We start from the raw sequence: 12972 nt of genomic DNA on the forward strand, positions 1-12972 counted from the left end.
TAGTAAAGTCAAGTAGTTAGCTGGTAACGGTGACACTAAAGACTTGCTAAAGTCGAGTTCATGTTTCAGTGGTCAACGTTCAGTCAGGAGCCTTACTGTAGTATGTACTTGGGCTCCGTTACCTAAGGAGGACTAGAAACGTCCTCCGTCGCGCCATCACTCACTCGCATCGTAGGTTTCTTTTCATTTCTTTTGCTTGGTAAAACTGTTGAAAAACACAGATTTGTTTTGCGGGATTTACGCCTCATTACATTCATCACTCATTTGTGTTGTTCATTGCACTTATTGTGCACAGATGCACCGATCGTATCGCTATACGTTCACCCATTAAATTATTTGTTACGTGTTTTGAACAGATGGCGCCAATGACGCGAGTGGGAACAGGGGGAACAGTGGGACGGTCATGACGTCGCCTGATACTTGGATGGTGCTCAGTTTAGCGCTGGCGTTTACACTTACCTCCACAGTGCGCGCCTAGCGCAAAGAAACACTGCGTCTCTCTCTGTGATCGTGTGTGTGTGTGTCTGTTAGTGTTCGATATATTGTGTATAGCGAACGCCGTACTGTTGACGAGTGCGAACTTTTGTACTGTTGCGAGAACAATAATTTAATTTGAAGTCATAGTTTTTATACTTAATATAAATAGATGATGTAAGCTCGAGTGTGATATTGAAGTAAGAGAAGTATTTGTATTAAATCATTTAAACAAAACTCATGTGTTTCTTTCGATTCCTTTTAATACTAACAAAATTATGATAAATGTGAATAAAAAATAAGAGACCTGATTGCATTTTTTGAATTGTTTATTTAACAGGTTCTGTTCCTCTTATAATTCCACTTAAGTTAGTAATTACAAGTTTATCGACAATATTTTTCGTTTTTATTTCATTTTCATAAACGCACTTTTTTAATAAACATCTCCACAATTCTTCATAACACGGTCGTGCGACCTACTGTCTCGATCGTTCTAACTCTTAGGAAAATGCAAATAATATTAAATTTCAAAATCTGTCTACATTTATACGAATCGATTAATCTTACTTCGAGTGTCAAACGATGCTAATATATGAGAAGGGTGGCCGGCGCTCGCTCTACGGCGTAGGCCAGCGCTCGCGCCCTCCTCGCCGGGCTCGTAGCGCCGACTCTACACTCACACAGCGTTCGCGCCGTCCGCGTGTTCAACGGTCGCATGTACCACATAGCAGCACATAGACCCAGGACGGCCTCACATATTATGTTCGAGATGTTTACGTTTGTAAATAATAGAGGAGTCTGTAACGCCGACGTGACTGTAAAATCGGTCAACCATTATTTACGAGGCGAAAAAGACTTAGTACACGACCACTACTCGAGAAACACCTACGACACATCCTAGATCATATTAATATATAGGAGGCCTGCTTACTGTGGCAGTCGCAACCGACGATATGACCCGCATCGGGTTCATTCTCGTCGTCACTTTTCAATTTAATATTACACTTTACACTATTCTAACTCTCTCACTATGATTTTAGATACATAACCGCGTTCTTTAATGATTTACGAACATATCAACTTACGAGACAAAATTTTGTGACGTACTGAATGCGTGCTCTCTGATAAAAATATATTTATATGATCTAGAACCTATTAATATTAAAATTAGCATTAAGTCCAAATTATCGTACTAAAAGATAAACATAACTCTATTAATTTTCTCTATGAAATTAACAAATATAATTTTTTTGAATATTTATATTGTTTTTAATGTATTTTAAACAAATGGAATTTTCGAGTCACGAGTAGATTTAATAGCCACTAAGGCACTCAACAAAGAAGGGGCTAAGAGAATAAATTTTTCCAATATTGCTCTGTATATAACTTTCTATAAACTCCATTAACCATTTTTTTCAAAATGGTGTATTCTTATTAATTATTAATAGTGCATAATATTAAAAATAAGTCGATATTCTCTTAGTCACTTGATTGTTTCAGAGATGTACATAAACATATGACTTGTCATTGGCAAAAATTATATATTACAATTCTATTTGTAAGTAATTTGAAAGAAGAAATAGCACTTTCGGGGCTTCAGTAGGTACCTACCTATGGATGAATCGATTACAAACTCTTATGGTAGTAGTCAATAATAATACAATCTATTTCTTGGTACATATTTTTCATAAGACATGGTTGAATCACCGTATGCACCTTACAGCCATCGCGCGCCTCATCGAACGTATTAATAATCGCACCTATATATATAATCTGACACAATGTGATCGTACCAGTGAATACAATTAATTGACTAATTAACCAATTCAAAATCGAAAATGATAATCACACCCATACCCTTCTCTTTTTTATCGTGAGCCCTTTATGTCATTGAACTTTGCACTGTAACCGACCATCAAATTTCACATATATAACTCGATCTATCTCCACGATCATATTCTAATTCAATGTGCAAAAGATTATTCCTTCTTGTTTATTGTCTAATTACATTAAAACTATTCGAATATTATTCGAAAGACCATATCGTAACTTTATAACCTAGTAAATAATTGAAAGCCCTTGACAAATTCATAGAATAAGCCCCAAGTCAAGTGAAACCGTGTATTTTTGCTTCTTTTAATTATTTTAGTACCATTCATCTCATCATTTCTGTTGCCTCTGCAGGGCAATCTTTAAGATCCACAATCCATGCCGATATAACCTGGCCAATTTTAGTCCACATTAGCAGATGTTAAATATGACATCGGCAAATCATTTTGTATAGCTACTCGATTAGTTCCGAACCCTCGACTTTTTGGTTGTCGTCGGCGTCAACAACTGAGCAACATACTTTCAATTAGTTATTGGATTATAAAAATTCAGTTTATACTTCGACCCCAAGTATCTTTCGTATTTAGTTTGACATTCCAGCGTCTCGATATGCCATTGTTAAGATTACAATATTTATCCTAGGTTTTCTGATTATTAAACACGGCTAGTACAATCGCGTAAACTACCTTATCGCTGTAATATATTGATATAAAATTTGATGGTCGTTAGCTGTGAGACACATATCATGTACCTACAATATCGCGATTATGAATTTTAACCTTATGTTTTCAAATGTTTTGAACAGATGAAAGATGGTGATGTTTTTGACAGACATTAATTAAACTATTACGAAGTTTTTCGTTGTCATGCAATACAAGGTTATTAGAGGTATCTTCGCGACACTTATCGACTTATATAATATTTCTTTTCATAAGCGCATTTGTTAGTCTATCTTGTGAGTATGCAATAACATAATTCCTAAATTTCGACGTATAAAATATGTAACATCCATTTTACAGTATGAAGAAGGCTAACATTTGGTGTTGTTTCCCTTACATTAGTATAATTACGAAGAAGAAAAATATATTATCCTATTATACATACTGTGCAATATGTAATTACAGTTCACTTATAACCCCGAAAGCAAATAGTTTTATTGTGCGTGTCCGGATAAATCGTGTACACAAAATTTCTTCGTAAACATAAACTGACCAAGATACAAAAGACCTGGTAATAAAATTACGGCCAATTTTTAACATGAACTCAGAAAACACTCAATAGGTACATAAATCGTGATACTGAACTTGAATTCGCACCAAAGTAACTACATTCATATTCCTATGCTATTTATTTGCAGTTATAGTTACAGCTAAGTACATAATATTCATACATTGTTAGCAACTTCTTTCATAACATTTGTGCGTTAAACATTTACACGTTATTTATGTACATCAAAACATACATTTAATTAAAATATAAAACATAAAATACACCAAATTTTAGATTGAAATAAACATCGAAATACACTCATTATATTAAACCTACTAAAGACACTATTCGCTGAATTTGTTCATGAGCGGACCTCGTCTATGTGATTTCTACATGGATAACAGTTAAACTCTACCAATTATTGCTAAGGTATTCCTACAAAAATTAAAAAAATTACTAAATCCCGATTTCTTTCTTATCGTCGCGTGCTTTTAACCAGTTGCACAATAAATGGGATTCCGTGATTATTTTACTTCCAAAATATATGTATCGTTGAAAAATACATGAAATTGAAATAAAAAATGAGGCATGTCATATAATCACAAACAACATTCGAACCGAACTCCTCGCTTTTGGTCTTTAATACTCTACTCTAATGTTAAAATAGTGGACAAGAAGAGAAGATTATTAAGAGTGAGAGTAGAAATATCCAAAAAGAAGGAATGTACGGTCAATGTGTAAGTTTTAACGAGTGCTCGAAATTGATCCAACTAATTATGTACTAGTAATTCATTTTCTAATTCTAAATTTTGATAATTTACACATAGATATCGTGAGAAATGCCCAAGCTATTTGGGTCGTTATTTACCTATTGTACCTATTATAACTCACTTTTGATAATTATTAAAATTTATAATTTCATTCAAGTCACATGAGGTTGCTAAGTGAAATTTAGAGAAAATGAAACGAATTAAAACGTCCAAAGAATTGTTAATGTTTCAATATTAAGTAAACGTGAAGAATAAGATAATAAAATAACGTGGGTTTTTGGCTTAAAGTTTCAAATATTTAACTATTATGTATATTGTATCATTTTGGGGCTGGTTCACTACCCAGGAAGTTTTCACTTAAGATACCAAATTGTATCACTATCCGTTCCAAATTATGACGCTTTCTGTGCATTTCTTCATTAATTCATACTTGATTTTATATAAAATGAAACATGAACGGACGTCACAACAATTACTCATTACAACGTTAATTAAACGATTACTCATTCGTCATTACATACTTACGGCTTAAATCTATAACTGATTTGTGAACGCTATGTACTATTATTAGTTACAAATAACTTTCAATTAATTTCCTACGACTCGACATCATATGAACAGCATCATAAGTTGAATTGTTCTATATTGGCGGCAGAACTGGCAGTTAGTTTATTCCGTACTTTAATCTAACCTTGCAACCGCTTTCACTTCGAAACGAGTGAAGGCACTAGGCATCACGAATAACACGATTGAATAAACTCGATTGGAGGTGTGTAACTCAAAAACTCAATTGCTCTATGTATAAGGATTTCCGAAAAAATAGAGGTCATACCTGTATTCAGATGTCTAAACGTTTTAATGGAAATTAAATTCGTTGTACAGACATTTTTGCAAAATAAAGAAGTATATTCGTAACGGGTATGAATTAAAATCGATCAATGTGAGACATAGATGTTACTAACTACATTTAACATTTATTTTTTTTTAACAAATAGGTAAGTAGATCAGACATGTTCAAATGATAGTTTAAGAATACAATTAAAATATAAGTTTTCTAAATAAATGAGACTGAGTAATGAGTATGTATATCTAATCCTTCCATGAAATAAAGCAAAGCAATAATAAATAAATGTAAATTTAAAACCTTAGAGTTTTAATATAAATAATAATATGTATGTAAACTTTAAGTGTGCACGTGGATAGATAAATTTAAAGTGTAGAAAATAAAATTCTAATAAGCTTTAATAGACAATTAGCACCCTCGGTGGTCTTTCTTCAAAGACAGGGAGTGGAAACAACAAACCGTTTTAGTTTTATTCACACACATTAAAAACGTAAAAAATAACTTACTTAATATTATTATCATTATCTTTGCAATCAACAACTACATCCTCGTCCGAGGATAATATTCTCAACAAATGTTCATTCGATAAAGTCTTTACAATCATTAATTTTACTTTGATTTTGATCACATAATCTTCAACGACGCAACTATCATATTATTTCTTTTTAAATAAGAAAACTAACAAACACTGTAGTAACCTATATAATTATTCAAAAGGACTGCACCCATTAACATGGTGACAGTCACTGCAATATACAAGACATAATATAAATGTACATTATATATATTATAAAACAAATATCATATAAAAATCATGCTCAACCACGTTTACAATCTGAATATCATACTTTCATAAGACGGATATATTATTACATATAATTTATTCTTTTTTACTTCTTACAAAACAACAACTACGTTATTTAACCCTAATATTCATTTCTTTCAATGTTTAATACATATTATATATTATAGACCAGTGTTAGGCATTCTTTGACCGATGGACATAGAAACAATGACCTTTTATATTATTATTTAAAGCAAATGAAATCGTGTTCTCTACAAAAATAATAAAAAGAATCGTGATTAATTAATTATTAAAAGAAACCTTATTGATTATAAAATTAATCCATTTTTAATATTCAGGGTGTCCCACTATCTGTATACTAAGCACGAAGGAACTTGTAGAGTTGCATACACTGATCACGTAAAAAATACTTAAACAACAACGTTACGCCAAAAATTTTTTGCTAAATTTTTCCTTAAAATTCATTTTTTCTTCTCTAGCTCCGCGCAGCCGGCATACAACGCTTCGCTATAATGTGCATTTTGTGTATGAAAACATAATCTTAAACGGTAGCTCACGTGCGGGTGGCAAAGTTAGGCGGGTTGTTTGTTAGGGGTGTACACAAAGAGTTTTAAATTCATCCATTTGCAAAAAAATGCAACTGGAATTTTTTAAGTAGGTACTCAGCGTATGCAAAACTATATCCTCCATTGAGCTTAGAATACCGACGATAGGACACCCTGTATATTGGTTTTAAGTATTTATTGTTACCTAACACACAAACAAAAACTACTGATCGCATTGTTTCAAATTCGTTTAACCTAATATTATATATACCCTTTGCTCTATGCGCGACAAGCTATATCGTTACAAAAATAATTTTCTAAAACCCATTCATGTAACACTATTGTCAATCTGTTTTAAAATAATCTTAATATATTACTCGTGTTATTCTATGTGTGCTTTAATGATTTAATACAATTTAAACATTATGGTTATATGTGACTTTTACATTTTTAAAGCCGCACAAATGCCAACATTTTGTTTCCTCCACTAATGCAAAACAATTGCTTATCTGTAACAACTTTCCAACTCCCGGCTCAATTATTTAATAATTATACATAAGAGTGCCGTGCGACTTAAAACTCTTCTACTCGTTACAACCATGCAGATTGCAGGCTGCTGGCTGACACGGTTACACATTTTGTGCAAAAAGACCACCTCATATATCGGGAAGTGAATAGTTACTTGCAAAATTACTATTTATAACATTAACAAAATATGCATTACTATTTCATTAAAACCTGTAAATACTTTTGCAATATTGGCTACAAAATAATCAACATTAAAAATGTAATAAATAACTCCAACAAAATATTTTAAAAACCTTCTCGACATACATATACTGGCTGGAACATCGTCAACGGCGAAGTTTTCTTCAGACATCTTAGTAACGATATAGAACTATTGGTGTTTTTTCGTTTATCAATGAACGATCGGACACAAATATTAACTTAGAGTCTATACGAGCCGGGGGCCCGCGATGCCGTACGACGGCGCGGGCGGATCGCGCCCGGCGTCGCGGGTCTCCGGCCGCTTCGGTAACGTTACCGAAGCGTTTTTATTATCATAAGTACATCACTAGTAAAAGTTTCTATCGTGGTTCGGCTGTCGCAGTACACGATGGTGCGACGCACGTAAACGTAAAACTATAACCTCGATTCACGCACATTCACTAGAGGTAAAAACGACGTCCAGAAAGTCCGCACCATGGAGGCGAGTGTGATAAGGAGGGCTGTGGCGAGGAGGGCCGGCCGCGGGAAGGCCGCGGGGGCCGAGGCGGGCGCCTGGTAGGGCACGGAGCAGGTGGCGGTGCGCTCCACGACGGGGCTGCAGCGCTCGGCGTCGGGCCGCTGCGGCTCGCTCAGCCGCGACTCGCAGTGGTAGCAGAGGCGGCCTTCGCAGTACCAGTAACAGCAGTCGTCGGGGCCGTAGTTGGACTTGTTCGCCTGAGCGCCGGTCTCGGGTATGCGTGGATCTGGAAAAGCGTTCATTTTTAACTCAACCATTTTATAAACGCATATAAATAATGGTGTAAAAGACGTCGACAGATACTTGTAGAGCCGTGAATCACTATAAAGCTTAATGAATTCAAAGACTGTAAAAAGTAAATAATTCAAAACATTTTCAATATGAATAGCTCTATAAAATGGAGTTAACTATCAGTTCAAAGCGCAGAAATATTAAAAGTAGCCTCTTTGTGAGGAAGCCTTAGCCGCAAGCTACTTAGTTCAAAGAAATTGTACAAAAGAATAAAGGGTCAATGTGAAGAAAAGTGAAGCAACAATTGGTCAAAGAAATATAAAAAGCGTGCAGTTTACAGTAAGCACCATTTGTCACTAGTATTCTCAATTTGAACTGCGGCCAAGCGGCGGTGGAGAGCTAATCGAGCCTAAAACGTCCCTTTTACTGTTATTTGCCAGCACAACACATGCATTCAGCATACATTTGTTCGAAGAAAAAGCGCTCTGAAAACTTTCTCTATGTAATAACAATGGATATTCCTATTAAAAATTTCTTCTGAGTCAAAGTAACTTGTTTTGATATCATTAATATGACACATAGGCATTCAATTTTTTTTTATATAAACTAAGTAAACAAATAGGGTTCCTTGGTGTTCTTATTTTAATTATATAAATTCATATAAATTACAATAAACAAATATTAGATAATTAAAATAAATAAATAAAATCTACAGTGAAAGATAAAAATAAAAGCATTACCGAGACATAGGAACGTGGGCTCGCCCGCATATTGCGTTGGGTAAGCAGGAGCGCGGTCCGCCGGCAGAAAGTAAGGGCAGTGTTGCTCGACGAGTTGACAAACTGATAGGCAAGGCTTAAGACGAACTAGGGGTCGGCCGGGGCCGGCGGCCGCTGCGCGCACCCAGCGACCGACGACGCCGCCGCCTCGTCGCCGGTCCAGGTGACCCACGCGCTCGAGGTGGCGTGCGTGCCAACGGGCGGCGTGCTCTGCTGGCGTCCTTCTGGACCTGCTGCCCTCGTCGTTTTCCTCCGCTCCCTCCTCCACCCACAGCGGCACCATTGTACTGCAAGCCCACCGTCGATACGTTTCCTGCAATTTACGTTAATATCACTGGACAGCTGAACCGAGCAACGTTTAGTACAAAAGGAAAGTAGAAAGGAAATAAAGGCTGTTGAGCAGATCAAATCAATGACAAAAATACAACATTAAAGCTTGATTTGTGCAATTTGATTGTAATAAAACAAAGTCAATTGACATAATATATTCATTAACTACTAGGTTTCCGCCCGCGGCTTCGCCCGCACAGTCAAAGGAAAACCCGCATAGTTCCCCTTCCCGTGGGATTTCCGGGATTACATCATTTTCCCGGGATAAAAAGTAGCCTATGTCCTTTCTCGGGTATCAAAATATCTCCATACCAAATTTCATGAAAATTGGTTCAGTAGTTTAGGCGTGATTGAGTAACAGACAGACAGAGTTACTTTCGCATTTATAATATTAGTATGGATTAGCATAATAATTATTTTGTTGCAATAAAATGATATTATGGGCCCTATAAATCAATGATCATGGTGCGTCTATATTTTACATAGGCTAGATATTGAATGTATCTAAACTTACGGAAATATTACACCTACACGTATTTGATACTGTAGGTAATTACAACTAAATTGGCTAATATAAATGTATGATAAAAGAAGTTTTATCAAAAGCCAGACAGCTAGTGCATTCAACCCTTCTGTTTCGTAGCCCGGCATTTTTCAACATCACAGTAAATCGTCGTTTATTGTGGCAGTGATTAATTAGGTTACGAGCGGGACACACCGCTTCCAACTAAAACTTGGACTTTTGTTGGAATCGATGGACAGTTTGGCGTACGTGCTCAAACAATGGACGATTTTATAATGTGGGATTATGAAACTGAGTTTAAGGTACGGCAAAAAGAGTGTAGTTAAACTGTTTTCAATTTTGTAGCAGAATATGAAATGTGGAACACATGTTTTAATATTAATTGTACCGATGCACTAAATTTATAAATTATAAGCATACTACTAGCTATCCGCCCGCGGCTTCGCCCGCGTTTTCAAAGAAAAACCTGCATAGTTCCCGTTCCCATGTGATTTCCGGGGTAAAACCTATTTTATGTATTAATCCAAGTTACCCTCTATATGTGAGCTAAATTTCATTGTACATAAAAGGTTCAGAAGTATTTGCGTGAAAGAGTAACAAACATACACACCTATCATCTATGTTCACCTAGCATCTATGTTCAAAAATTTTCGCATTTATAATATTAGTAGGAATACTAATAGGACAGGATAAGGTAGCGAATCATCAATGGATAAGAATGGTCTTTCGGCGCCCTAAGGTTAAATAAAACATTTTGTATTAAATATAATTATCGACTGGTTTTTTCATAGTTAACCTTTTAAAACTTTCATTATAAGATTTTGTTGTTGTATAAAGTAACTTTATTTTTCTATGAAACTCTTGAAACTCGATTTAGTAGCATGAACTTTTCCAAATTTTTCCTTTTACTACTTTAATCACATAACCACAACAAACATTATTGTGATCTTCGTCCGATACTACTCATATTTTCTTAAAGTCCTCCTACTATGTATGAAAAATATAATGGTCGTTTGACGTTCTTTTCGCGTCTTCCCTGACAACTTTAGTAAAGTGGAAATCACTCGTTAATTGATGCAATCTCAGCATCCTCTTTGTTCAAAGTAATCATGTTAGTAGGCCATATCTTGTGGAATATATTCACTTTGATAACAGCTTATATCTATGTAATCTGTTACGATCTACGCACACATTGACATATTGTTACAAGTACGACATATTAGAATGGCATTGTGTTATTAATATACAATATATTCATACTACTCTCTATAAACTCACCAAGTAATAACTGTTTACTACGCAGTTAAGTAATTTATAAGTTGACGTCGAATGCGTATCAAAATTTGGTTTCGTAATTAATTATAAGAAGAATGAAAACATCTTTAGCAGAATTAACTACCAGCATTAAAGTTTTATTGCACAAGCAACTTGTTCAGGTTATTTATTAGAAAATTAAAACATAAGTAAGCTTTAGAGCTAGCCTAGCTCGTTATTTTTAAATACAAAGTGACGTCTCACAATTAAAATCTCAGTCTAACCGTGCAGCTCTTTACTTTTGTTCTATTAAGATCTCTAAGAGTCTTGAAAATGTTCTACGGAAAAATATTCAGAGAACATTCGTTGTATGCCAAGTAAAACTGATTCTATTCTTTTACATAAAAATATCATTTACGCGAGATGAACCACCTAGATTAAAATATATTATAAGAAAAGTAATCACTTATTTTTAATTAATGAACGGTTTTGCTGTGTTCTATTTCGTTCTATTTATTTGAAATATCTAAATCCGCCTTTTAATAAATAGAGTGTAAAGAGAGGAATCAATCAGCAATACATTTAATATTAAAATAGGTTTTAAAACCTCAACTGTTATTTAATCGTTAATAAAAGTTGTTGGTACGATGTGGGCGGAGTGGTATAAAACGTTTTTCCCCACAAATGTCCGAGCATCGCGACAAGCAATGGAGCCATAACCGCGCTAATTGTGGCCCGATGACACATCGCGGGACTGCGGGGCCCGGGGGTTGTTCCAATAATGTCATCTTGTAACGCTAATAGCCAATACGATGTCCTTTTACGAGCATTCCTTTATCTTATGGCCCATTGACACGTGCTCTCGGTAATTATGTGTGAAAATAATTATAAGTGCTCTGTGCTAGCCCTGTTTAACATAAATGAGGTTAGAGTAAATGTCTTAATACGTGTTTAGTTTTACAATTTGCTTAGTTTATAATACTTAGTTACACGAATTAATTGTTCATACAGATGTTTAAAATTATATCTGGAATTGACAGTGTTTGTAAATTTTTTTATACAGTTTACTCTTGTGGTATTTAGTTACTTACTGGGAATTTAAAAAAATCATATTTAACAAATAAATCAGTAAATAATCCAACTTCGGTATCACCCACTTCCCACGACAAATATAATCCAAACACGTTTAAGTGCCCTTATATTTATTCGCTTTAACAAATTGAAGACGGTGACTTGCCTTTCTCGCTAGGATAAATCAAATTATGAGTTTCACTCATTAAATAGCAGTAGGTTCTAACAAATCAGAACAAATGGAGTTGCGGGGAGTAATGTCCCTACGGGTTTGGCAGCCTCCCTTCTCCCAGCTTATATAATCAATCATACTGAGCGCTGTATCATTAGATAACCACAGATATGGCTGAAGGTAACAAACCAATCAGGAGAGAATCGCTTAGTTATTATGTAATTGAAAACGCATTAACTGGACCGCGTGTAACTTAATCGACCGTTTTGAGTACTTGCGTATGTAATCAGATATGTGAAGATGTGTGCACATACTATGGAGCATCCATACTAATATTATAAATGCGAAAGTAACTCTGTCTGTCTGTCTGTTACTCAATCACGCCTAAACTACTGAACCAATTTTCATGAAATTTGGTATGGAGATATTTTGATACCCGAGAAAGGACATAGGCTACTTTTTATCCCGTGAAAATGACGCAATCCCGGAAATCCCACGGGAACGGGAACTATGCGAGTTTTTCTTTGACTGCGCGGGCGAAGCCGCGGGCGGAAACCTAGTAATATTATATGTGTCCTATTTACCGATCTCTATTTGAGTTGTAAACTACAACTTCGTATGGATTGATATAGAGATAGAAATGAATTTTAAGGTATCATCTAGATATTAATAATTGGAAAAATTAAATATTATAAGATGAGACACGATTTAACGTAGTTTATAGATATTCACTTCAATTTTATTTTAAGTAATAAAATAGTAGCATGTCATAATATCTGGATCAGAATTTCATTCTTATAGTCATAAACTTAGTCTTAAATGTATACCTTATAATAAAAGTTTATATTGACATAGATTAATATAAAACCTAAGATATAGCTACCTAACA

General features: G+C 34.9%; 2 protein-coding genes across 14 annotated transcripts in view; one reads left to right on the forward strand and one right to left on the reverse strand.

Annotated features, from left to right (window-relative positions):
- The window catches only part of Mmp1 (Matrix metalloproteinase 1), a 28175-nt gene extending 27456 nt beyond the window's left edge, over positions 1 to 719 (forward strand). For 4 of the 13 annotated variants that reach the window (XR_016318297.1, XR_016318302.1, XR_016318300.1 and 1 more), the window contains exons 14-15: positions 70 to 171; positions 357 to 375. Coding sequence is in view for 3 of the 13 variants with exons in the window: in XM_089714207.1 (XP_089570333.1) it covers positions 357 to 478 (122 nt within the window). In the remaining 10 variants the exon portion in view is untranslated. Of the gene's footprint in view, positions 1 to 69; positions 172 to 356 lie in introns of those variants that run through there. The other 9 variants (XR_016318299.1, XR_016318303.1, XR_016318301.1 and 6 more) reach the window with 6 other exon arrangements.
- A 66-nt stretch (positions 720 to 785) lies between these two features.
- Mid1 (calcium-permeable channel component Mid1) overlaps positions 786 to 12972 on the reverse strand; it is a 46158-nt gene continuing 33971 nt past the window's right edge. The window contains exons 2-3 of the mRNA XM_089714213.1: positions 8695 to 9046; positions 786 to 7949 (exon numbers count right to left, since the gene is read on the reverse strand). Coding sequence (XP_089570339.1) covers positions 7621 to 7949; positions 8695 to 9046 — 681 coding nt within the window. The 3' untranslated portion in view covers positions 786 to 7620. The remainder of the gene's footprint in view (positions 7950 to 8694; positions 9047 to 12972) is intronic.

This window comes from Colias philodice, chromosome 3 (genome assembly GCF_061535455.1).
Source record: "Colias philodice isolate Cphi_HAF_F1 chromosome 3, ilColPhil1 Martin Lab GWU primary, whole genome shotgun sequence".
Taxonomy (NCBI): Eukaryota; Metazoa; Arthropoda; class Insecta; order Lepidoptera; family Pieridae; genus Colias; species Colias philodice.